General features: G+C 42.3%; 1 protein-coding gene across 2 annotated transcripts in view; it reads right to left on the reverse strand.

Moving 5' to 3' along the window:
* rlim (ring finger protein, LIM domain interacting) overlaps positions 1-27,574 on the reverse strand; it is a 65,766-nt gene extending 38,192 nt beyond the window's left edge. Inside the window, exons 1-2 of one of the 2 annotated variants that reach the window (XM_073057926.1) lie at positions 27,481-27,574; positions 7,842-8,050 (exon numbers count right to left, since the gene is read on the reverse strand). In XM_073057926.1, the coding sequence (XP_072914027.1) occupies positions 7,842-8,028 (187 nt within the window). In that variant the 5' untranslated portion in view covers positions 8,029-8,050; positions 27,481-27,574. Of the gene's footprint in view, positions 1-7,841; positions 8,051-27,480 lie in introns of those variants that run through there. The other variant, XM_073057927.1, reaches the window with a different exon arrangement.
* Positions 27,575-27,878: the final 304 nt, after the last annotated feature.

Here is a 27,878-nt window from a genome sequence, read left to right on the forward strand (position 1 = left end):
GAGGGGTGAGGAGACCAACGAACAATGGTGCTTCTACCACCAGCGGTGGGGCGCAGAAGCCCGCCACTGTCACCCGCCCTGCAAGTTCCCGGGAAACACCAGGGCCAGCCGCCGCTGATAGCTACGGCGGCTGGCCATCGGGATAGCTTGATAGCTTGTGCGACAAGCAGTCGGGATGCAGTTTTTTGGTCAACACCGGTGCCGAGATCAGCGTCTCACCTCCGTCGAGTTACAACACCCGCAACAGGGCACCGGGTCCCACCCTGAGGGCCGCGAACGGCAGCACAGTAAGGTCCTACGGCACCCGTACAGCTACAGTTCGGCTCCGTCGGTTCACGTGGGACTTCACACTGGCCGCCGTAGCCCAACCGCTTCTGGGTGCGGATTTTTTGAGGTCTCACAGCCTACTGGTCGACCTGCCGAGGTAGAGACTGGTCCATGCCGAGACCTTCCAGACGTTCTCCCTGGGTGAAGCCCAGTTGCCAGCCCCACACCTCGACTCCATCACGCTGTCCGACAACGACTTCACCAGAGTCCTGGTGGATTTCCCATCGGTTCTGGCAGCCACGCCCAGACACGGCGTACAGCACCACATCCCGACACAGGGACCACCCCTCCACGCCCGTGCTCGAAGGCTTCCCCCAGACAAGCTCCGACTGGCGAAGGAGGAGTTCAAGAGGATGGAGGAATTGGGGATCATACGGCGGTCCGACAGCCCATGGGCCTCCCCCCTGCACATGGTGCCCAAAGCGACAGGGGGCTGGAGACCATGCGGCGACTACCGCAGGCTGAACGAGGCTACAACACCATACTGCTACCCTGTGCCGCACATTCAGGACTTTACAGCAAACCTGCACGGCGCATGGATCTTCTCCAAGGTAGACCTCGTCCGGGGATACCATCAAATCCCGATGCATCCTGACAACGTCCCCAAAACGGCACTCATCACCCCTTTCGGCCTTTTTGAGTTCCTCCGCATGCCGTTCGGCCTGAAGGATGCCACACAGACATTTCAGCGGTTAATGGACGCGGTGGGACGCGACCTGGACTTCGCTTTCATCTATTTGGACGACATCCTCATAGCCAGCAGCAGTTGTCAGGAGCATCTGTCCCACCTCCGTCAACTCTACGCCCGACTGAGTGAATACGGTCTGACAATCAACCCGGCCAAATGCCAGTTCGGGCTCGACACCATCCACTTCCTGGGCCACAGGATCACTACAGACAGGGCAACCCCTCTGCCCGCTAAGGTAGACGCAGTCCGCCATTTCCCCCGACCCACCACAATCAAAAGCCTTCAGGAATTCGTGGGTATGGTAAATTTCTACCACCGCTTCCTCCCTTCAGCTGCCCGAATCATGCGCCCCCTGTTCGCCCTGATGTCGGGTCCGAGCAAGGACATTACCTGGGACGAGGAGTCCGCCGCCGCTTTCATTACAACGAAAGAAGCCTTGGCAAACGCCGTGATGCTAGTGCACCCCAGAATGGACGTCCCTACCGCTCTCACAGTGGATGCATATAACACGGCAGTCGGTGGGGTACTGGAGCAACTCATCGAGGGTCGCTGGCAACCCCTGGCGTTTTTCAGCAAACACCTGCAACCACCGGAGCTCAAATACAGTGCTTTCGACCGGGAACTGTTGGCGCTATACCTGGCAATCCAGCATTTCAGGTACTTCCTAGAAGGTAGGCCCTTCACCGCGTTCACGGACCACAAGCCGCTTACCTTTGCGTTCACGAAGGTGTCCGATCCCTGGTCGTCCTGCCAGCAGCGCCATCTGTCCTACATCTCTGAATACACAACGGATGTCCCGCACGTCTTGGGAAAGGACAATGTCGCTGCGGACGCACTCTCTCGCCCTAACATTCATGCCCTTTCCCAAGGGGTAGACTTTGAGGCGCTGGCGGAGGCACAGCAGGCAGACGAGGAGATCCCGAGTTACAGAACCACAGTCTCCGGTTTGCAGCTCCAGGACCTCCCCATAGGCCCAGGTGAGAGGACCCTTCTCTGTGACGTCACCATCGCCCAACCCCGTTCCGTCGTTCCGACAGCCTGGCGGCGGTGCATTTTCGACTCCATTCATAACTTAGCACACCCCTCCATCAGGACAACCGTCCGGATGGTCTCCAGCAGGTTCGTTTGGCACGGACTCCGCAAGCAAGTCAGTGAATGGGCCAAAACGTGCATGCACTGCCAGACGGCCAAGGTGCAGCGGCACACCAAAGCTCTGCCGCAGTAGTTTCACCCCACCCACTGGCGTTTCGACCACATTCATGTGGATATCGTGGGTCCCCTGCCAGTGTCGCGCGGGGCGCGGCACCTCCTCACTATCGTGGACCGGTTCACAAGATGGCCAGAGGCGATCCCGCTCACCGACACCACCTCTGAATCTTGCGCCCGGGCACTGATCGCCACCTGGGTATCCCGCTTTGGTGTACCAACCCACATTACCTCCGACAGAGGCGCCCAGTTCACCTCCAGCCTGTGGTCTGCTATGGCCAGCCTTTTGGGGACACAGCTGCACCACATCACTGCCTACCACCCACAGTCGAACGGCCTGGTAGAGCGTTTCCACCGTCACCTAAAGTTGACTCTAATGGCCCGCCTGAGAGGAGCTAACTGGGTGGACGAGCTTCCCTGGGTCCTGTTCAGCATTTGCACGGCGCCCAAAGACGATCTGCACACCTCATCGGCCGAGTTGGTGTATGGCGCACCCCTGGTCGTCCCCGGGGAGTTCATACCAGCCCCAAGGGGGCACGAGGAAGAACCCGCAGCAGTCCTGGGCAGACTACGCGAGAGGCTCGGCAACCTGGCCCCCATACCCACTTCGCAGCATGGGCAGATCCCGACCTGCGTACCCAAAGACCTGCAGAACTGTAAGTTTGTGTTTGTACGAAGGGGCGGGCATCGGGCACTGCTACAGCTGCCCTAAGAGGGGCCGTTTACAGTGATCAGAAACAACGAGTCCACGTTCGTGCTGGACGTTGGGGGGAGAGAGGAGGTTTTCACGGTGGACCGACTCAGACCGGCCCATGTGGACCTGGCGCAACCGGTCGAGTTTCCGGCACCGCGGCGCAGAGGCCGACCTCCCAAACAGGGTCCAGCCCAGACTGTGGACATTGGGGGGTGTATCACCGGTTCTGGGGGGGGTTATGTGGCGACCCACTTCCTAGCGCACTCGAACCGGCTCACAAATAGCCAGCGTGCCGGCATAAAGGCCAGTCCCAAAAGGGCGCCAAGTCTGCTTCACCAGCAAGGGGAAAAGCCCGCGCGGGACTGTGAATACGTGCCCCCTACAGCATCCGCGCGCGGGACAGGACTGTGAATACGTGCCCCCTACAGCATCCGCGCCCGGGGAGGGCGGGATCAGGAAGGCTTTAAAGCGAGGCTGCGAAGTTCGAATAAAATCTTTTTGTAACTGCAGTTCATCGACTCCGTGTTGTAATTTCAGCGCTGCGTGTAGCACACCGCTACATTACTATCTTTCCTTTCAGTTAGTCCTGACGAAGGGTCTCGGCCCGAAACGTCGACAATGCTTCTCCCTACAGATCCTGCCTGGCCTGCTGCGTTCCACCAGCATTTTGTGTGTGTCACAAGTTTACAAACAAAAGTTTAAAACTGCATAAAATAATAAGATCCCCTCCCCATACACTACATTTTGACAAACTAGCCACATGAGGAAAATGCACAAAGATATCAAACGACACTGGAAACTTTGTGATCAGCATTGGGACAGCCTCTTTTCATGTTGTACAATATTGTGCAGAAGTCTTAGGCATATATCTACAGCTAGGGTGCCTGAGAGGGGGAAAATGGCAGAGAAACATGGTTGGGAAAAAAGGAAGAGGGGAACGAGCATAAAGCATCAAAGAGACATTCTGTAATGCTTAATTACCTAATTGTTTGAAATCAAATGTCCTTGCCTGATGTCACAAGGTGGGTGTTTCTGCAAAGAAAAACTTAGGCACCCTAGCTACACAGTGGCATGCAAAAGTTTGGGCACCCCAGTCAAAATTTCTGTTACTGTGAATAGCTAAGCGAGTAAAAGATGAACTGATTTCCAAAAGGCATAAAGTTAATGATGACACATTTCTTTAATATTTTAAACAAGATTACTTTTTTTATTTCAATCTTTTACAGTTTCAAAATAACAAAAAAGGAAAAGGGCCCAAAGTAAAAGTTTAGGCACCCTGCATGGTCAGTATTTTGTAACACCTCCTGTGGCAAGTATCACAGCTTGTAAACACTTTCTGTAGCCAGCTAAGGGTCTTTCAATTCTTGTTTGGGGGATTTTTGCCCATTCTTCCTTGCAAAAGGCTTCTAGTTCTGTGAGATTCTTGGGCTGTCTTGTATGCACTGCTCTTCTGAGGTCTATCCACAGATTTTCGATGATGTTTAGGTTGGGGGACTGCGAGATCCATGGCAAAATCTTCAGCTTGCACCTCTTGAGGTAGACCATTGTGGATTTTGAGGTGTGGTTAGGATCATTATCCTGTTGTAGAAGCCATCCTCTTTTCATCTTCAGCTTTTTTAGACGGTGTGATGTTTGCTTCCAAAATTTGCTGGTATTTAATTGAATTCATTCTTCCCTCTACCAGTGAAATGTTCCCCGTGCCACTGGCTGCATCACAAGCCCAAATTATGATCAATCCACCCCCATGCTTAACAGTTGTAGAGGAGTTCTTTTCATGAAATTCTGCACCCTTTTTTCTCCAAATATACCTTTACTCGTTATGGCCAAAAAGTTCTATTTTCACTTCATCAGTCCACAGGACTCATTTCCAAAACACATCAGGCTTGTTTAGATGTTCCTTTGCAAACTTCTGATGCTGAATTTTGTGGTGAGGATGCAGGAAAGGTTTTCTTCTGATGACTCTTCCAAGAAGGTCATATTTGTGCAGGTGTCGCTGCACAGTAGAACAATGCACCACCAATCCAGAGTCTGCTAAATCTTCCTGAAGGTCTTTTGCAGTCAAACGGGGGTTTTGATTTGCCTTTCTAGTAATTCTTCGAGTGGTTCTCTCAGGAAGTTTCCTTGGTCCTCCAGACTTCAACTTGATCTCCACCGTCCCTGTTAATTACATTACCAACTGAGGAACGGATACCTGAAAATGCTTTGCTACCTTCTTATAGCCTTCTCCTGCTTTGTGGGCATCATTTATTTTAATTTTCAGAGTGCTAGGCAGCTGCTTAGAGGAGCCCATGGCTGCTGATTGTTGGGACAAGGTTTGAGGAGTCAGGGTATTTATAAAGCTTTGAAATTTGCATCACCTGGCCTTTCCTAACAATGACTGTGAACAAGCCTTATCCCTAACAAGCTAATTAAGGTCTGAGACCTTGGTAAAAGTTACCTGAGTGCTCAAATCTCTTGGGGTGCCCAAACTTTTACATGGTGCTCCTTTCCATTTTTCACTCTAAAATTGTAGAAAACAATAATCTTGCTTAAAATATTAAAAACTAATCTTGCTTAAAATGTTGAAAAGAATGTTTCATCTTTAACTTTATGACTTTTGGAGATCAGTTCATCTTCTATTCACTTAACTATTCACAGTAACAGAAATTTTGATCAGGGGTGCCCAAACGTTTGCATGACACTGTATATATGTACCTAAGACTTTTGCACAGTACTGTAGGTCAATGATTTGGATGAAGGAATTGATGGCTTTGCGGCCAAGTTTGCAGATGATACGAAGATAGATGGAAGGGCAGGTAGTGTTCAGGAAGATCTGCAGAAGGACTTAGACAGATGGGGGGAAATGGGCAAAGAAATGGCAGATGGAATATAATGCAGGAAAGTGCAAGGTCATGTATGGTGACAGAAGGAATAAAGGCATGCACTATTTTGTTAAAGGGGAGAAAATTCAAAAATCAGGCGTGCAGAGACTCTGGAGTCCTTGTACAGAATTCCCTAAAGGTTAACTTGCAGGTTGTGTTAGTGGTGAGCAAGGCAAATGCAATGCTAGCATTCATTCAGAGGACTGGAATACAAAAGCAATGATATAATGCTGAGGCATTGATCAGACAGTACTTGGAGTATCGTGAGCCATTTTGGGCCCCTTATCTAAGAAAGGGTGTGCTGGCACTGGAGATAGTCCAGAAGACATTTACAAGATTGATTCGAGGAATGAAAGGGCTTACATATTAGTGTCTGATGGCTCTGGGCCTATACCTGCTGGAGTCTGGAAAGAATGTGGGGGTGATCTCACTAAAACATATTGAATATTGGAAGGTCTGGATAGAGTGGATGTGGAGAGGATGTTATAGTGGGGGAGTCTAGGACCAGAGGGTACAGCCTCAAAATTGAGGGATGGCTATTCAGAACAGAGATGAGGAAAAATGTCTTTATTCTTTACCCTCTGGATTTCTGGAATTCATTGCCAGAGACGGCTGTGCAGGCCAAGTCACTGGGTTTACTTAAGGGGGATGCTAACAGGTTCTCAATTAATATGGGTATCATAGGTTACAGAGAAAAGGGAGGAGAATGAGGTTGAGAGGGATGTTAAGTCAGCCATCATGAAATGGAGAAGCAGATATAAAGGCTGAATGGCCTAATTCTTCTCCAAAGTCTTATGACGACCTTCCAAAGGATAGAACCTGAGATTATTGTTGTTACACTCACCTTCAACTCTAAGAATAAGAAATATCACACATACAAAAGAGAATATACAAGAGGAATATTGGAGAAATTTTGCACAACATGATACTTGTAATTCCAGCAAATGTTACTTCATCCTTTTCCATCTGGTACATTACAATGGGAGTTTACCTGCCCACTTACCATATACATTTACCTTTCAATTCTCACACCCAGGTAAAACATACTATGCTCCACATGATGCCTACTTGACTTTTTTTTATTTTGGCCTTATTCTGATCAGCAGTGGCTCTTCAGTGATGGCCTTTGACCCTGGTGAGATCCCACTGGACCTGAAAGTAGAATTGTGCCTGGGTGGATCACTCTTAACGCAGGACCCAAAAGCTACCCTGTGAAAGAAAACAGATCTAGACACAGAGAAGAAAGCAAAAAAGAACAGAAACACAAACAGAAGGAAAGAGGTTAACAGGATGCCACTTTTATAGAAATGTAAAAGGAAATGGAGAAGAATAAAATTCATCACAAGTAAAGGAAATATCCTTATGCGCTTTGCTGAAGATGGGAGAAGATAAAGAATTAAATTATTAGCAATGTGGCTCTTCAACGTCTGGCATGGATAAAAATGGAAGAGTGCAAGATGGTAAAATGTAATTCCATAAACCCTTCTCCTCCCCAACTGACCTTCCAGCTGAAATCTTCCTGGCCTACAGCTTTCAACCCTGACCATCAACCACATCTGAAAACTTCTGAAGCATGCTCCTACATTTAAATCTAGTTCTTTTATATTGAAACCACAAAAAAAATTTTAAGTAATCAATAGAGTTAAGTCAATTTTTGAATCTAAGTTCCTACTTCTTTTAGGAAGTCTGCCATTTGAACTTTGTCAAAAACTTATTAAAATCTATGTAGACTACATCAAATGCACTTTTTGTTAGCTACTCAAACAATTAATTAGTCCGAGAAACTTCTGAAATCTGGTCTGGAAAAAAGCATTTACAACAGTGCTCAGAGACACAAATGTACAACAAGTATATTCTCAATAATCATTAAGCAGATGTATACAAATAATATATCACAGAACAAAGTAAATCTGTCTGCACAAGGCCATTGAATGTCAGATTAATTGGACAAATCAATCCCAACTTTTCATGGATAACCTTTCCGTCTGGTCTCCAACGTAAAGTTTTAACTGTTTTAACCTCTACTCAAAACAAGAAAGAATATTTATTTTGCTAGATTGCCCACCTGGTGTACCAAACAGGTTATTATCCCTCATCAGCCTGTATTCTTCTTCACTCAGGTTATTGACAAAATGATAGAAGGCTTCCTCCCGGTCTAGGCGGTCCGACTGATGCCTGCGCTGATCTTCATTAGTAGAATAAGCGTCAGCGTGCTCATTACCTCCACCATCTTCATTAGCAGCATTTTCCATACTGAGATAAAACAGATTTCACCTAAAGAAAAGGGTGAGAAAACATGGTGGTAATGAATATACATAAGTTGAGCCCAGTGCTATCAATTTAATGCTCCAAATTACTTTAAGAACACAAAAGTACTGAAAAAGGAGCTAATGCTTTCCCAGTGTATATGAAAAATAAACCCTTCTCGGGCTTCCATCCGGGTACAGGTATTGATTTTAACTGATGTTTTGAGGACATGCATGGGCATCATCCAGTCCAGTGGTATTTATACCTGTCATCCATCCCCCTGACTGGTTAGCCCTCATCCAATCAGGTTTTCGCTGTCCCACCTTGTTTACAAACCTGTAAGGAAGCTCAAATCACAGTTTATGTGGATCAAAGATAACCTAGGACTCAGGATGGGTAGCACTTACAGGATTCCCTGTGAACGCCCAGCAGCATACATCAGCCAGATGGGACACACAGTGGAAACCTGCATCAAGAAGCACAGGGGTATTCATTTGGGTTACCCAGAGAAATCAGCGGTAGCAGAACATGTTCTATAGGTCAGTTGTGGAGAGCGCCCTCTTCTTTGTGGTGGCGTGTTGGGGAGGAAGCATTAAGAAGAGGGACGCCTCACGTCTTAATAAGCTGGTAAGGAAGGCGGGCTCTGTCGTGGGCAAAGTACTGGAGAGTTTAACATTGGTAGCTGAGCGAAGGGCGCTGAGTAGGCTACGGTCAATTATGGATAACTCTGAACATCCTCTACATAGCACCATCCAGAGACAGAGAAGCAGTTTCAGCGACAGGTTACTATCGATACAATGCTCCTCAGACAGGATGAAGAGGTCAATACTCCCCAATGCCATTAGGCTTTACAATTCTACCGCCAGGACTTAAGAACTTTTTAAAAGCTATTATTAATGCTTTTTGAGATAGTGATTTAGATGCATATCATATTTTTTTACTGAGTTAAGTATTGTATGTAATTAGTTTTGCTACAACAAGTGTATGGGACATTGGAAAAAAAAAGTTGAATTTCCCCATGGGGATGAATAAAGTATCTATCTATCTATCTATCATTACATTGCCAATGGCCATAGGATTGACTTTGAAGATACAAAACTACTGTGCCGCTCCAATGGTTTTGGAGATGGCCTGTTGAAAAAAGCCACTGAAATAAAACTCAAGGAAAAGAATTTTAACAAAGACGAAGGTCTCGATCTAAGTAAGAACTGGAGTTCGATTGTAAACTAGGTGGGACAGCGATGAGGACTAAGCAAACAGGAGGGCCGGACGACAGAGGTGTAAATACCACTGGACTAGACATGCCCAGGCATCATCCCTGAAGAAGACGACAGTGTTTGACATCAAAACATCGGTTAAAATTGATACCTGTATCCAGCTGGAAGCCCGAGAAGGGCTTATTCGACACAAAAGTATTGTTAATGTAGCATTCTCAAACAAGGTTCTCATTTTGTAGATCGGGTATAATCTAGAAAGTGGTTTGAATTACCACTTTTGGATATTGTTTTCCAAACGAGGTGTTATTTAAAGAGACCTTATGCACTCAATTTTTTTTACCAAAAAAGATTCCATTGCAGCAGGAGAGTTCTCACTGTTGCCCAAACCACATTTAACCTTTAACCAAAATATCTAAACATATACCATTGTTCCTGGTAGAATCCTTCTGCAAGGATATACTTTTACCTTACAAAGAAAGTTCACTAGATCAATTTTCAAATGATCAAGAAGTCTTATGAAGAATGATTGAGTAGATAGGGTCTATACTGTCAGAAATTATTTCAGAGATGATTTCACATTTCTGAAAGGACTTGATAAAGTCAGGATCGAGAGATACCATTTTAAGTTGCAGAATGAACATCTCTCAGAAGTAAAATTTTTCAATTTTGCTGTAGGTGGCAAGTTATTAAATATACTTAACACTAAGCCCAAAAGATTTTGTTTATAGATCCAATGTTCTATACCGTGGGCACACTCAAACAAATGTACCAAGTTTTATGCAATATAAAATATCCTCAATTACTTTGAGAGAAGCAGATCAAATGGTATCTGCACCGAAGATGGAGCTATAGAAAGGTGTAGAAAACAAAGTGAGGATGATCTCAAAAGAACAAAAAAGAGGTGAAAATTCAGTTAGTGGGCTGGAGATGTGGTGTGGTATAGTGAAGGAGCTTGCTACTGGAGATGCTACTTGGCAGAGTGTCAAAGAGGTTGAACAACAAGAATATTTAGCAAGCTTGTGATATCAATACAGCTTGATTAAAAAAAGCATTTTACTACTATTTAAGTCTGAACAATTCTCAAAACAATGAGTAGTTTCACTGAATTTTCAATTGAGCAAAATCTTGGCAAAGTTAGTTTAAAAAAATAAGGATCCAAATGAAAGGTTTATCATCAACATTTCAAGTTCAAAAATGTTCCAATATTAATAGTACATCAAGCAATTATGTTTTATTCAAAAGGATTTAGATGCATATCATATTTTTACTGAGTTAAGTATTGTATGTAATTAGTTTTGCTGCAAGTGTATGGGACATTGGAAAAAATGTTGAATTTCCCCATGGGGATGAATAAAGTATCTATCTATCTATCTATACCAAACAATGGCATCACACCCAAATGTGGAATCAGATGCCACACTCCATAGCAAAGTAAACCAACGTAGCAGGTCCAAGTCTTGACCCATTTACTAATTCAACACCAGACAGATAAAACGTTAATCAGTCTAGACTTTTGATAAATTCATTCTGAAGATATTGAGGTTTTCAAAAGCATTATTAACATTTTTTGACTCAACATCAGTCCATTCTAAAGGAGGATTACTCGTTAGCTAAAGGCAGGTCCCCCTTAAATATTGATACAACATATTGAAAATTTCATTGAAGTTCTGGTCATCATTAACTTCAAATGACATACGTAGAAATGAACCATCAGGTCAGAATCCATAAGCTCAAATTGTACTATTAGCATCCAAGAGGGGGGAAGCTACTCTTTAAACCTGCTCTATTATTCAATCAAATCCTGAAAATTGTCTATACTAATCTCCTTTCTTACCCATTTAGCTTATCATTTACCACAAGTCCATCTTGTTTTTAAATAAATTCAGCCACTGAAAATTCCCTGCCACATAGAACACAAAATCTTTATAAAAATGATTAGGAGTTACCATATGTCAAAATTCAATGTTATAGTATGGGGGAAAATCAAATTTCACAACTCCATTTACTTGGTACACACAAAGAGGAAGAACCTCTTGCATTCAAAACATATCTGGAAATTGATCTTGAAACAGACATCTATAAAAACACAGGACTGAATAATTCCTATTATCTCAACCAGTACATCATGGCAGTGAGAAACTTGGCTGAATCATTCCACACATATTCATAGTATCTTTCAAATGAAAGAATGATTTTCTCTGCAAATAACAGAGAATGGAATTACACTGGAGATTTTAATACCAAGCTATAAAATCCTGATAAAATTAGAAAACAATGTCAATTATAATAAAACTGCAAAATTAACCAACCAGACTATGCCTGCCCCAGAAGAAAGATGCTTTGAATAGATGTAACATGCAATACTGTCTCTTATGCTTTATATAACATTATTTCATCCAGTAGAAAAATACTAAAAAACTAATTTAGGCACACATTGAAATCGCCATCACAATTTTATACATATTATATGACATGCTCCCACAATACCAATACTGAAGAAACACTTATCCCACAAAAGGATTTGAACTACTAAAGAAACAGGCAACTCCAATTACTCAAGTTCTATGAGAGTTTAATAACCCATGAATCACCTTCCTCTTGGACAGACCATAACTGCACTCATTCTTCTGATTTCTTCAATTTGCATATCCTAATTTATACATTTACTTTTCCGAACATCTAGCTTTAAATTGTAATATAATCCTGTATCAAAATTCAGATCTATTTCAGTCAACAGCTTAAGCACCACCTTCTTGATAGAAAGATAAACACCAGTAAGAGAAAATCTGCAGATGCTGGGAATCCAAGCAACACACACAAAATGCTGGAGGAACTCAGCAGGCCAGGCAGCATCTGTGGAAGAGTACAGCTGACAGTTCAGGGTGAGACCTTTCAGCAAGACTAGAGAAAAAAAGATGTGGAGTAGATTTGAAAGGTGGGGGGAGGGAAGGGGAGGGAGAAACACAAGGTGATAGGTGAAATCGGGAGGGGCAGGGTGAAGAACTGGGAAGTTGATTGATGAAAGAGATACAAGGCTGGAGAAAGAGGAATCTAATAGGAGAGGACAGAAGGCCATGGAAGAAAAGTTGGTGGGGGGGGGGGGGAGAGGTACCAGAGGGAGGTGATGAGCAGGCAAGGAGATAAAGTGAGAGCGGGAAAAGGGGATAAAGAATGGTGTAAGGAGAGTGGGGGCATTACTGGAATTTTGAGAAATCAACGTTCATGCCATCAGGTTGGAGGCTATCCAGACGGAATATTAAGGTGCTGTTCCTCCAACCTGAGTGTGGCCTTATCACGACAGTAGGGGAGGCCACGGATTGACCTATCGGACTGAGGACAGGAAGTAGAATTAAAATGTGTGGCCACTGGGAGATCCACTTCCTTTTGGCAGATGGAGCGCAGGTGCTCGGCAAAACGGTCTCCCTATCCACATCGGGTCTCATCAAGATACAAGAGGCCACACCGGAGCACCAGACACAGTATATGACCCCAACAGACTCATAGGTAAAGTGTCATCTCACCTGGAAGGACTGTTTGGAACCCTAGATGGTAGTGAATGAGGAGGAGGTAGAAACACAAGTTTCCACTTTCAGGCATTGGTGGGTTCTAGCCACATATAACAATACAAAATACAATACAGAAATGAACAAAATTACTGATTGAGGACTTAATTTTAAATCTGAGGTAGATTTTTAATAGCCGAAGATAAATGAGGGATTCAGCCCAAAGATCAACCATAATCATGCTGAATGACTGAACAGTCAAAGGCCTACTCTTGATCCTATGTCCCAGCAGACTGCATCTAACACAACCCACTAGGATAAGCTTTCCATTGTTTTCACTTACAGCTGAACTTGGGGTGACTTGTTGATCAGCAGGATCTTTTTGCTGATTCATTGTAAATAATGTGGCTTTGCATTCAGTTAAATTGCAATATAGACCATTTTATTGGGTGTGGGGGAAGGGGGATAACGGAGGCAAAATTTACATTGATTCACTAGATCTTCACTAGATTTGTTCATTTAGACCCCCCCCTTCCCCCACTGCAGTGTAGGTGTTCGGCTGCCTGAAACTTCACTGAACAAAGAAAGCTAACAATGATCAAGCAAGCAAGAACTCTTAACAGGGAAATTTTAGCAAATTAAAATTGATATCAGCTTTTTTTTTGAAAAGCAACAAGGCACAATGCTGGAATATAGTAAAAATCAGTGCTCTGATAGACAAAATGCAAAATAAATCTGTAATGTGAATACTTTAGCCCTAAAATAGCAATTTCAAATACAGGAACACAAGAGGCTGCAGAGTTGTAGACATTCTGTCCCACCAGTGACAGCATTACAGGAGATGCTGCCTCAAGAAGGCCATTTCTGTTTTCAAGAAGGCCATTTCTGTTAAGGATCTCCACCATTTGGACCGTGTCCTCTCACTGCTATTACCATTAGACAGGAGTAACAGAAGCCTGAAGACCCACACTATCAGTTCAGGAACAGCTGCTTTCCTACAAATATCAAGTCCTTGATCTGACTTGCACAACCTCAAAGCTAAGGAGCAGCTTTTTGCACCACCTTGAACTTTTCTTTAGTTGATAAATTTATTTTTTTTGAATTAAGATCATGTTTTACATACTCTTTTGTTTTCTATTGTACATAATTTTATGGAAAGCTTGTATATATTTATTCTATGTATTAACTGTACCTACATGCCTGTAATGCTGCTGTAAGCAAGTTTCTCACTGTGCTTGTGCGCATGACTATAAACTCGACAATCCTTAAATACTTCAAAATAAGGGTTTTAAGAGAAACCGAAAAAATTGTATTTATGATTCAGATGTTTTTTGCCACATTGATTGCATTACACTAATGCCAGGAACCTTAGAAACGTCACTTAACCACAAATGATGTCAAAATAAAGGGAAGTTCTTGCCATAGCAACCATGAGGAAGCATTAAAGGACACCAATAAGCATCCTGACTATAGTTGCTAGACACACATCAATAAATGGCTCATGTATGACTACTGAAATTCCTGTGCTTCTCTGATAGTTATCAAGTATCTGATAGATATTTGGATTCATAATCAGCAGAAAAGAGCCCAATATTAGCCAGAATACTGCTAAACACTAGAGCAGGTTAATACCATTTAGGCAGTTAAAGACATTAAGTTACTGCCTTAATGTCAATATCGGAGCTTTTTTTAGTTTCTATGCAATCTCAGATAAGTAATTGAACGTAGCTGCCCAACTTGATTACATGATCCAGTTTGGAACAATTATTGACTAAAAAATCAAGCGTGCAGAATTAATTCACCCAACTCAAAATTCACAGTAAATTTTGTTATTAAAGTACATACTTGTCACCATGTACAGCAGAGATTTATTTTTTTGTGGGCCTACTTATTTATAGAATAGAAACTATAGAATCTATAAAATACTAACTATAACAGAATCAATGAACGACTGCCAAACTAAGGCTTGCAACTGTTACGTACCCCGTAACAGCAAAGATAGAGAGGTCCATTGAAGTCTGATGGTACTATTTTTAAACAGTATTTATTGATAAAAAATGCACAAAATAATATCAAGGCAAACTTACAGATAATATACGTCGTCAATACTAAATCTAAAAGCGCGGGTCTAATAGTAATCAATAAGAAATAGCTCTATCGTTGTCTAGGGGATAATGTATTGTCCGATGGAAATATAAAAGTCACTCAGTTCATTCAAGCTGCAGCTTTTGGGTTGGAGAGAAAGACGGGTTAAACTTGCACATTCCTTTTATGATGTCAATCCTTCGAGAGTCGTTGGGAGTTGATTTCCCCGTTGTTAGCTAAAAACCGTTCTGCCGTGGTACAGGGCCCACTGATTCCGGGGCAAACGGAAAAGGACGCATGTAGCCTTCCACTGGTTTTTGCTATTACGGGATCGTTAGCGTTTCTTCTGGTGCGTCTGAAGGGCTGTTCCCACAGACCCTCTTTTTATCCTGACTCACAGGGTCTCAGGTGTCAATCAGGTTGGGATGATGCAAACCCTCCACCAACCTCCCCCTCGGTTTATTGCCTGGGGCTTCGATGCATAGTACAGGATGCAATACACAAGTCCGTCTCCAAGAGACAATAGCCGGTATCAATGGGTCCGCCTTTCGGAGGTCAGGACACATTCCAACTCTTTGTGGATTCTGCATGTCTTTCTCTCATTTCCTGGGTCTCCTGAACTAACTTAATAGTGATCTTGCGATTCTCACAAAGGAGGGGGGCTACCCCGCACCCTTCAGCCCCTCAGAGCTGTGGCACATTCGTAACACAACCAAAGAGCAGAAGACAACAAAATGTGCGTGCAAAGAGAAGAAACAATAATGTGAATAAATAAGCAATAAATATGGAGAACACTAGATGAAGAGTTCTTGAAACTGAGTCCATTGGTTGTGAGAACATTTCAATGAGGGGGAAAGTGAAGTTATCCCTTTTGTTCAAGAGCTTGATGATCGAGGGGTAGTAATTGGGGCAAGTCCCAAGACTCTTGTACCTTCTTCCTGACAGCAGCAATGAGAAGAGAGCTTCTCCTGGTGAGGGTACCTGATGATGGATACTGATTTCCTACAACAAGTGTTTCAATGGTTGGGAGGACTTTACTTGTGATGCGCTGGGCCGTATCCACTACATTTTGTAGAAGTTTCCATTTAAACACATTGGTGTTTCCATACCAGGCTGTGATGCAACCAATCAAAACACTCTGCACTACTCATCTATAGAAGTTTGTCAAAATTTTAGATGTCATGCCAAATCTCTGCAAACTGGTAAGTAGAGGCACTGCCATGTATTCTTTGTAATTGCACGTATGTACTGAAATAAGAACACCTAGGAATTTAAAGTTGCTAAACCTCTCCACCTTTGATCCTCCAATGAGGACTGGCTCATGGACCTCTAGTTTCCTTCTCCTGAAGTCTATAATCAGTTCCTTGGTCTTAGTGACATCGAGTGAGAGGTTGTTGTTATGACACCACTCAGTCAGATTTTCAATCCTCCTCCTATGTGCTGATTTATCACCACCTTTGATTCAACCTACAGCAGTGGTGTCATTAGCAAACTTGAATATGGCATTGGAGCTGTGCTTAGCCACACGGACATAAATGTAAAGTGAGCAGAGCAGGGGGTTAAGCACACAGTCTTATGGTGTACCAGCGCTGATGGAGATCGTGGAGATGTTGTTGCCATTCCAATCTGACTGGAGTCTACAAGTGAGGAAATCCAGGATTCAATTGCACAAGGAGGTCTTGGAGCTTGATTAATTTTGAGAGGATGATGGCATTGAATGCTGAGAAAGTTGAGCAGTTGAGAAAGTGCATCCTGACGTATGCAGCTTTACTGCCCAGATGTTCCAGGGTTCAGTGAAGAGCCCTATTGTGGTGAAGAGACCTGTTGCTCCTGTAGGCAAATTGGAGCGGATCTAAGTCGCTTCTCAGGCAGGAGTTGATATGTTTCATCACCAACCTCTCAAGACACTTCACAATAGATGTAAATGCTACTGGACCATAGTCATTGAGACAGGCCTTGGGCATCGGTATATTTGAAACCTTCTTGAAGCAGGTGGGGATCACACTCTGCCGAAGCGAAAGGTTTTTAGTACTCTGCCTGAGGTGGATGTTTTCCATGGATTCACTCTCCTGAAGGCAGTTCACACATCGATTTGAGACTGAACTCACAGGATCGGGGATGAGGGGACTTTGTGATGGATCCTCCACATTTCGATGGTCCAAGCGAACACAGAAGGCATTGAGCTCATCTGGAAGCAAATCCTTGCCATTTTCCATGTCGCTTGATTTAACTTTATAAGCGGTGACAGAATTTAAGCCCTGCCACAGCTGTTGAGTATCCTTCATCGATTCACCCATGAGATGGTTTTCTGGAGATCATACCTGGAACTCTTGTAACTTTCTTGGTCACCAGACTTGAATGCTTCTGATCTGGCTATCAGAAGATTTTGGATTTCATGTTCACCCAGGGCATCTGACTGGGGAAGACTCAATGATTTCGTGGGGACACACTGATCTAAAGCTGTTTTAATAAAAACCATTAAAACAATGGTGTATTCATTCAGATCCCTAGATGAATGCTTGAAGACAACACTGACTTGAAGCAATCAACTCTTCAGCCTTCTGCAACCACTTCTTTGCTGTCCTAATCTCTCAAGTTTTCCTCTTCAGCCTCTGCCTGTATGCAGACAGGAAGACAGCCAAGTGACAAAATGCGATCTGGGCAAGGAGCAGTGGGCATTCCTCATCTTAGTATACCAGTGGTCTCGTACGTTAGGACGTCTGGCACTACAGGTTACATGCTGGTGGTAATTGGACAGGGTTGTCTTCAAACAAGCCTGGTTGAAGTCTCCAACTATGATTTGAAATGCTATGGGAAGGACTGTATTTTGCTTGGAGAAAGCATCACGCAGTATCGCGTGCATTTAATTACAGTCGATGCTGGTGATATATAAACTGGAGTTAGGATTATGAAGAACTCCCTAGGTAAGTAGAACAGATGGCATTTGACCATTAGGTGTTAAAGGTCAAGGAAACATAAGAGTTTGACAAAACTGTCACATCAGAGCACCAATATCCTCCTTTTGCCTTTCCCAACTCAGCAGTTCGGTCCATTCTGTAAAAAGAGAAACTTTCAGGTTTGATTGCTGTATCTGGCGTGTAGAGAAAGCCACTTTTCAATGAAGCATACAATGGAGCAGACCCTCAGTTGTCTTCAATATAACAATCTTACCCTCAGGTCCTCAACCTTGATCTCCAGCGACTGCACATTTACAAACAAGATGCTGAATAGTGGTGGCCTGGCTTGGAGTTCCTCCCTCACTCTTGGTCATGTCAATGAGCCCTCAAGCTCTTAAAGGTGCAGTGCCTGTCTGGTCCATTGAGTCCTTCAGTCTATAGTGAGATCTTAAGATTATTCAGTTGATTTAAAAGTCTATTGCTTAAAGTCATGCTGCAGATAGCAGAGTAGTTCAGAAGCAGTATATTTAAAATAATTTCTAGAACAATTTTCTACAGAACATCACTATCACCGGCACCATCTTGAATATCATTCAACTCAACATCTTATGGTTATTGTTCAGATCAAACTGCTTTCTTAAAAATGTTCATAGAAGACCTTATGAAGGTATTGATAGCCATAACTATGCACCATGATCATACTGCTCTGAAGTGTATGTAACCTTGTTCTATAATTTTTCCCATCAAACCAATATCCACAGGTTTTTCCATTGTAGACTTCCATTTTGCAATCAGCAAAACCAGCCATTTTGGTTATATTTTGGCAAAAAACATGTACAGCAAGAACCTAATGCTAACATTCAAAATCTAGGAAGCAAAAAACATTTTGGATCAAAACCAGAAAATGTTAGATACACTTGGGTAGTCAGGAAGTCTGTGTGACAATAGACAGTAGGTGCAGGAGTAGGCCATTCAGCCCTTCTAGCCAGCACCGTCATTCACTGTGATCATGGCTGATCATACACAATCAGTACCCCGTTCCTGCACTCTCCCCATATCCCTTGACCCCGCTATCTATAAGAGCTCTATCTAACTCTCTCTTGAATGCATCCAGAGACTTGGCCTCCACTGCCTTCTGGGGCAGAGCATTCCACATATACACCACTCTCTGGGTGAAAAAGTTTCTCCGCATCTCTGTTCTAAATGGCCTACCCCTTATTCTTAAACTGTGGCCTCTAGTTCTGGACTCACCCATCAGTGGGAACATGCTTCCTGCCTCCAGTGTGTCCAATCCCTTAATAATCTTATATGTGTGAAAAGAGAAATAAGTTAACATTTCAGGCCATTGACCCTTTACTGGAACAAAGAGAAATCTTAAATTGCAAAGAAGATAAGGGAAGAAATGTGTGATGGGTTTAGACCAGGGCTACCATAGGATGAAATGTTAATGAAGGAAGAGGATGAGAAAGCGGAAGGTATTGCAAATAGTGGGCATGTCCTGGGTGATGGGGGGGTCCTTAATGGTGAATGCAGACTTTTGGGGGTACACCTTTTGAAGATGTCCTCGACGATGGGGAGGCTAGTGCCCAGACAGCACTGGCTGACGTTGCAACTTCCTGCAGCTTTTTCCATTCCTGTGCAGTTGTCCCTCCATACCAGACAGTGACTCAGCTAGTTAGAATGTTCTCCACAGTACCTCTGTAGAAATTTGCTGTAGTCTTTGGTGACATACCAAGTCTCCTCAAACTGCTAATGAAATGCAGTTGATTCCAGTTAAGTGGGCCATCAGTCGATCAGGGCAGCAGGTTATTTGGGACAAACAAAAATTAATCAAGAAAATAGCTGGGATTCCCTTTCTTTATTTGTGACACTATGACATTTAATTAGGACAAGAGATTGTTGCTAGTTTCCAACTAGCATCAGTTGCATGCAGTTGGGTGGCTGTCAAACATTACACCATAATTGGAGCAAACGATTTTTAAATAGTGTCAGTTGCATGTGCTTGTGTTCAAAAAGCAGCAATTTCTGTCAGATGGTTGGTGAGAAATAAGCAGCAAGACAATTAGAACTGTTTTGCTCACTGCATTTCAAGCATTCAGGCTTGGAGACGCAATAGAGATATTAACATAAAAGCTAAATCAGGAATTTAAAACAGTAAAGGCAATTAATATAATTAAAACAAAGATTAATTTTTGGTGAAAAGATTAACTTTTGGAAAGGAATAAAAGCACACCAGTTTCCTGCCCCTTTCAATGAAACATTTAAGCAGATTTTCAATTATCCATGTTTTTATACTTTGTGGAAGAGTGAACAAAAAAAAACTGTGGGCTCAATGGCAGCTATTTGATAATTTGGCTCTATAGTCAGAGAAAATTAATTCAAGATTGAAATAACCTGGTCATAGACACTTCAATTCTTAAGTTAAAAACTTCCAATGCTGAGCTAAACTTATTTTCTTCCAATGTATCTCAAGTCTTGTATTGTGAAACTAAAAGATGTGTGTTCCGAGTCATATGTATCCTTGCATATAATCACAAAGTTAACATGCAGTGATCAGGAGGCAAATGGTATCATGGCTTTAATGCCAGAGGATGAGTGTACAAGGGTAGAGGCAACTTACTCCAATTGTACAAGGCTCAGGTAGGACAGTATCTGGACACTGAATGCATGTCTGGTCTCCCTATCCAACGAGCATACACACAACAGTAGAGACTAATCCCTGACATGGTGCATACGTGAGAGAACAAGCCTATGCTCGTGTTTAGAACTATGCAAGACCATATATTCTGAAATGCAGAACTTGTTGGGTTTTGACAGATGTGGAGATGCTTCCATTGACAGGGATGTCTAGAATTAGTAATCAGTATGTTAAAGCAGGGGTTAGCCATTCAGGACAAAGATATTAAGAAATGTCTTTACAGTACTCAGAAGGCAATTAATCTTTGAAATTCTTTACCTATTAGGCCTGCAAATGCCATGTTATTGAGTTCAAGGAAAGAATATGAAGGAGATTTAAATTTTCAGGGAAATTAGGCATAGAAGGTTATCCCTGGATAGTATAAGATCAGCTATAATCTTAATGAATGACAGAGCCAGCTGAATAGTCCATGTCAGCCTCTATTTCTTGTATTCTTATGTCTTCAACTACCAACACAAAGTTAAATTATCTATTGCAATATTTCAAATACTTTGAAGTAGTTATCAGAGAAATACAGCAAAATATTAACAAAGCTATGCATAAGAAGTCCAAAAAGTAATATAAAACTGAAACAAACCATTTAAGTCCTATTTATAGTATTAAGTCTAGGCACCATAAGGATAAAAAGGCTTTAAACACAGAATGGAAGAAATACCCCTGAATGGCTTCAGAGAAAATACATTGCAGTTACATGGACATACTTGAATAGTGGTTAGCACAATGTTAATACAGCACCAGCAGCCCAGGTCTAATTCTGTCTGTAAGGGGTTTGAACATTTTCCCCCAAAACCACGTGGCTTCCTTCTGGGTGTTCCAGTTTCATCCAACGTTCCAAATATGTAAGAGTTAGTAGGTTAACTGGTCACAGGGGTGTAATTGGGTATACAGGTTCATTAGGCCGGAAGGGCCTATTACCAAGCTGTATCTCTAAATAAATAAATCTGCTCAGACTGCTTTCTTTAGGGCAGAAAATCACAATACAAGTTGATAAAGCCATGAACTATTAGGTAAAATTCAAGAAAAACTACATTAAATAGCTGAAGAGCACTCACTTAAAATGACTGTGTGAAAAACGATAAGGGACAGGAAAATCTTAAATGGAACAATGGTTAAAGTTTGGAATATACTTCTTTATTTGATGCTGTTTGGAGACCTAGCATAGAATTAGATATATCCTTGGAGAATTAAAATGTGTAAGAATGGTAGAAAAGTAGGTAGTGGGACTCAGTAGAATATTTCTTAAATAAACTAGCTTTATGCTATTATAATTCTAAGCAATCTTTGCCTGCATTAGCTAAAAATCAAGTAATTCTCTAAATGATATTCCTGAAGTTTTTATTAACTTCCTCCCATTGATTCAACTTGAAAGAGCACTTGTTGAATACGTGATCCATTAAATAGGCTTGAAGAATCTCTACTATTACTTCTGACTGAGAATTCATTTAACTACAGAAAGTTTGGCATTTGTCTTCAAAGACAAGGATGTCATCAGAAAAACAATGTGTTAACAGTTAAAAGGCTACTTGGTCCACACAGAGGGAGCTGACTTTGTATCTAACCCTTACATGAGGGTATTAAAAGTAGTCAAGTATTGCAGGCAGTGATAAACGTTTCTCTCCTCAGTATGGATGAATACTGTTCACCGCTTAACAATGCAAGGAGCCCCTAGCTTACAGTGAAATAGCAAAGACCAAAAGAGCAATCAAATATTTAGTCACTTCTGGACTTGGATGTTGACTTGCCAAAGTACATTACTGAGAAAGGAACACAGCCCAATTATAAGCCTGTTGCCCAGGAACAGACAAACAACCTCAAGTTGGAGGACCTACAGCAAGTGTCAGAAATCAGATTTACAGGAACTACATTAATATTTCAAATAATTGTGGGTGGCAGCCAAGTAGTGACTACCTCATTATCCTTATTTGGCCAATTTTATCTTCTTACAAACTTTTTATTCTGCTTAAAACACATAAAATGTGAATAAGATCATATTTTAAAAACTCAAGATTTGAAGTAATTATCTCTTTTACACTTCACTCTAATTATTAAAGCCGAGATTAAAGTTCTCTTCACATTCACATTTATAACATGTACATCAGAACGTACAGGGAAATATGTTGAATCTCAAACAAGAAAAAATTTGCAGATGCTGGGAATCCAAAGCAACACATAGAAAATGTAGGCCAGGCAGCATCTATGGAAAAGAATGAACAGTTGACGTTTCGGGCCAAGACCCTTCATCAGGACTGGAGAAAAAAGATGAGAAGTCAGAATAAGAAGGTGGGGAAAGGGGAAGAAGATATACAAGGTAGTAGGTGATAGGTGAAAATGGGAGAGGGGGAGGGTTCCCAATGGCCAACCATTTTAATTCCACTTCACATTCCGACATGTCAGTCCATGGCTTCCTCTACTGCAGTGATGAGGCCACACTCTGGCTGGAGGAAAACAACTTGTATTCCGCTTGGGTAGCCTCCAACCTGATGGTATGAACATCGATTTCTCGATCTTCCAGTAATTGCAAACACCTCTCCTTCACCATTCCCCATTCCCACTTCCCTCTCTCTCCTTACATGCCTATCACATCTCTCTGGTGCTCCTCCATCTTCCTTTTCTTCCATGGCCTGCTGTTCTCTCCTATCAGATTCCCCCTTCTCCAGCCCTTTTTCTCTTTCACCAATCAACTTCCCAGGTCTTTAGTTCACCCCTCCCCATTTCACCTATCACTACTATCTTATATTTCTTCCTCCCCTCTCCTCACTATCTTACTCTGACTTCTGACTCATCTTTTTTCCCTCCGGTCCTGAAGAGTCTCAGCCCAAAACTTGGACTCTTTACTCTTTTCCATAGATGGTGCCTGGCCTGCAGGGAAACGTGTCATTTATGCTAACAACCAAACCACTTAAAGATGTGCTGGTGCAGCTCACAAGTGCTGCCACACATTCCAGCACCAACACAGCATACCCACAATGCTCAGCAGAACACAAACAGTAGCAGCAACAGAAAAACAAAAACAACAGCAAAACAAGGCCCTTTCCCACCCTTCCACTCACACACACAGTAAGGCCCCCGAACCTCCAGTCCATAAGGCCATAAGTCGTAAGAGCAGAATTAGGCCAAGAGGCCTGTCTGATCTATTCCACTATTCATCATGGCTGATTTATTATTCCTTGCAACTCCATTCTCCTGCTTTCTCTCTGTAACCTTTGACACACTTACTAATCAAATACCTATCAGCCTCTGCTTTAAATATACCCGATGATGAGGCTTCTATCACAATGAATTCCAGATTCACCACCTTCTGGTTGAAGAAATACCTCATCATCTCTGTTCTAATCGGATATCCTTATATTCTGAGGCTGTGCCCTATGGTCCTAGACTTCCCCACTATAGAAAACATCTTCTCCACATCCACTCTCGAGACCAGGAGTTCCCAACCTGGGAGAGACCCCTTGCTTAGTAGTATTGGTCCATGGAAACCCTGTTCTGGAAGGTCCCAGAGGTTCCACAGTCAATATTGTTCCACTAACCAAAATCAACTAATTACTTTCAGCACTCACAAAGTGATCTGTTCTGAACTGGAGAAATCAAACAGACTGGGTGACCACTTTGAAGAGCATCTCTATTGAGTGGTCAAATATGACTCCTAGCTAATTGTCATACTTTAATTCTCCATCCACTCCCACTCTAATCTCCTCCATCTTCTCCCTCCTGCATTACTCTAGTGGTGTTCAGTGTAAGCTTGGGGAACTGTGGGCCACATTCTGACTGCGCACATTGCCAGTTGTACTGAAATCATCAATCTTTAAACTTTGTTTTTTCAAAGCTCCTAATGGTCTGGGACCAGAGTACCTGGCACCTCAGTAACACAGTTAGGGTGATGCTATTACAGCTTGGAGGATCGGGAGTTCAGAGTTCCAATTCCAGCATTCTATGTAAGAAAGTTCGTATGTTCTTCCCATATATGCATGGGATTCCTCCAGGTGCTCCAGATTCCTCTCAAAGATGTACCAGCTAGTAGGTTAAATGGTCATTAGAAACTGTCCTGTGATTATGCTAGGGTTAAAAAGATGGGTTGCTGGACGGCATGGCTTGTTGGGCCAGAAGGGCCCGTTCCACACTGCATCTCTAAACGAAGTAAAAAAATAAATAAATCATAGAATTGCTTTTGTTTTATAATCCTCCTCCTGTTCTCAGATCTTCTTTTGCCAGTCTCTTAAATTTAAACAATTTCCCTCAAAAGATAATTGTGAGGTCAGTTTTATTTGAATTCAATACCTAAAATTACAAGGGATGCAGACTCAGTCGACATTTTTAAATGCCAAACCCCATTTAACCTTGCTCTTAACTAACATCTTTTGTCTTTTATTTTCATGCTTTTTATTTTATTTTCATGTTTGCACTTTATCCAATCGTAAAGCACTTTGAACATCATCTGTATGAAAAATGCTCTACAAATGAGCTATTATTACTATTTAAAGTAACCTATTTTTCTCTCCACAGATATGCCATTATTTCAATTTTCCCTTTGTCTCCAATTGCCAGGTCTTATTATTAAGCAATCATTCCCTTCACAGAACTTTATCACAGATGTTCCTTCTGTTCTCTCCATCTTCTTCTCTCTCCAACTTAAAACACACCTAAACATACACATATAAAATGCTGGAAAAACTAAGGTCAGAAGGGAAGTTATTACCCCAAAGATCAAGCTTCTGAACTCTAGTGGATAACCTCACTCACAACAATGAACTGATCACTAAGCACTTAAAAGGACTTGACAACTCATGTTCTCAGTTTCATTTATTTATTTATTATTTGTTTGTATTTTGCACAGCTTGCCTTCCTCCTGGTCCCAGACTCTTAAGACTTGCAAGACATTGGGCCTCCAACTCCCAGTGATGTCTCCCAGTCATCAGGCCACCTCCAGACTGGCTTTGCACTCCAAACCTGCTGACCTTTGGGCATCCGCCCCAGGACTTACTGATCACAACGAGACTTCGACCTTCACGCCTCGACCCAGAAATAACTAATCATGGGTTTGGCCTTCAGGCCTCGACTTTCAGGGTTGCACAGACCGTGATCTGGGGAGTGACTGGTCCTCATGACTCCCGCTCACACAACCTCCGATCCAGCACTCACTGACCTGGGGATCGCTGGTCTTTTCTATGCCTGCTAACCCAAACTTCTGGGTGTTGTTTAACCTATCATTTGTCCCCTCATCCACAAGGACACTATTTAACTTGCACTCAGGCGAATCAGAAATTACCCTCTCTAATTTTTTTTTCACTTTTCTGATATATTTCCTTAATTTGTGTCCTTATTTGTGCATTAAAGTTTAAAGCATCATAAAACATCAACTGTAAAAGTTATGAAGAATAAATAATACAACAAGAAATCACGGATCTTGGATTCCATTTTGGCCCACTGAAGATTCAGTAAAAAAAAAGCCCAGATTACTGCACCATCCATAAGTCAGTATCGTGATATCTAATTCTCATTTGAGTAAATCCACATGGCATCATACCAAATCAATCTATAGTACATGGAAGATCATCAGCCTAAAATAGTGACCATTTTACTTTCATCAGATGCCTGACCTGAGCATTTCCACTATTTTGTTCATACATATTTTGCAATTCAGGCTTCCAGATCTGCAAAGTTTTGGTTTCCTACCACAGATACAATTTTGCCCCATAATTGCAGGTTTTTAATAAAGGTTTTTCTAATGCTATGTTACAATGAAACTATTGGAAGGAACAATTATTTGGTCAAATGGATAAGTGCAACAGTATTAGTATACTCCCGCAAAGAAGAAAAATTAAATGTTGTTAACTATAAGCACAAGCACAGCAAATATCCCACATAAAGCTTCAGAATCTCTCCCCTCCCCACCCCAAACCCATCTGGTATAAATAGAAGGGGTCTATTGATAAGGGAAAAGGAAAATGGCAATAAAATATTGACAAATCAAAAAAGGACACACACACACACATATATATATATATATATATATATATAGAGCCAGATTCAAAATTTAAAACGTTAGGAGACAAATAATAAAATCTGAATTCATCCAAAACACATACACAAACTGTTTTACCATTCCTTCACTTACCAGTCTTTCCCCTCATTAGTAGGAACACCATTCAGAAAGAAAAAACATAAACTTGATGGATAATTCTAGACTGTATAGTTCAGCATGAAAGTATTAATTCTTTGCAATATGTGGTACTGCAACGTAGGTAATAATAGACATTACAACCCTGCTGTAGTGTTTACAGAAAATTCCATTCCTAAAATGCCAAGTGTACATTAATATGGAAAATAATAAATAATTTTAACGTCAACCATTTGTTCCCAAGCAGTGACCACGCATTCCAGCTACTATATCAAAATACTGACCTACATAAATCCAGTTATGCAATCAGTTAAAACTGAAAATTTCTACCAATAATTCTACAATATTTCAGATAGAGTTGTGACTGAATACATAAAAAGGTTCAAAATAAAGCAGAGGCAAACCACCACCTCTAACCTTTCAATTCAAGCAACATTTATGCAATACACCCCAGCAGGAAATGCCTATTCATAATGATCACAGAACAGGGGAAACTGTCGGTGAAATGGGGCAGAAATAGAGGCGATAATACTACTTGGTCCGGCTTACTTAATCAAAACTGACAGAAAAAAATATTTTTTAAAGGAAGAGGAATAAAGATTGATATGATAAAATGCTCTTAGGGTGACACTTGATATTTGATATTAAACATACACCCCCACCGGGAAGGGATTGGTTGCAGAAGGTCTTCGATATTTTAAGAAATCGAACCAACATCCCACAGAACTAAGGCCTTCCATGGGGAGGTTTTATTCTGCCAGAACCCAGGAAAAAGCCTCGGCCTTCGGGAGCCCGATGCCTGGGACTTGCGTAAGGCGCTAGGCCTCAGAGCCTACGCCATTCCTCCGGCGGTACCAACAACAACCGGGCCGAATTCTGCCTTTAGCCGTGGGCAGTAACCTCACGATCGGCCCGGGCCCCCGCGGCGCCCGAATCTCTTACCGGCTCTCTCCTGGTAAAAACGTTGCGCTGAATCAAGGGCGCACTGTTCACACAACCACCACCATTGTTAGGCGGCGATAACGGAAACAGGAAGTCGTCCAGCGAGTCTCTTTCCCCATTCCTTCTCTCAAACAGCGCCCCCAACCTTCAAAAACTGATTGTCCATGAATAAGGATTCCGGCGACTTCTCAGCAACAGTGCAGAACAAAGGAAAACTATGTGCTTTGTTAAACATAAATCTTCTCCTGGATCATATTAAACGACAGACATCATACCAGGTGGCTGAAATTAAATTTTACAATTGGTAGTTATAATCAGAATCAGAATCAGGTTTATTACCACCAGCATGTGACATGAAATTTGTTAACTTAATCTATCAGAGAAAAATATAATAATAA

The sequence above is a fragment of the Hemitrygon akajei genome, chromosome 10, assembly GCF_048418815.1.
Source record: "Hemitrygon akajei chromosome 10, sHemAka1.3, whole genome shotgun sequence".
NCBI classification, from domain to species: domain Eukaryota; kingdom Metazoa; phylum Chordata; class Chondrichthyes; order Myliobatiformes; family Dasyatidae; genus Hemitrygon; species Hemitrygon akajei.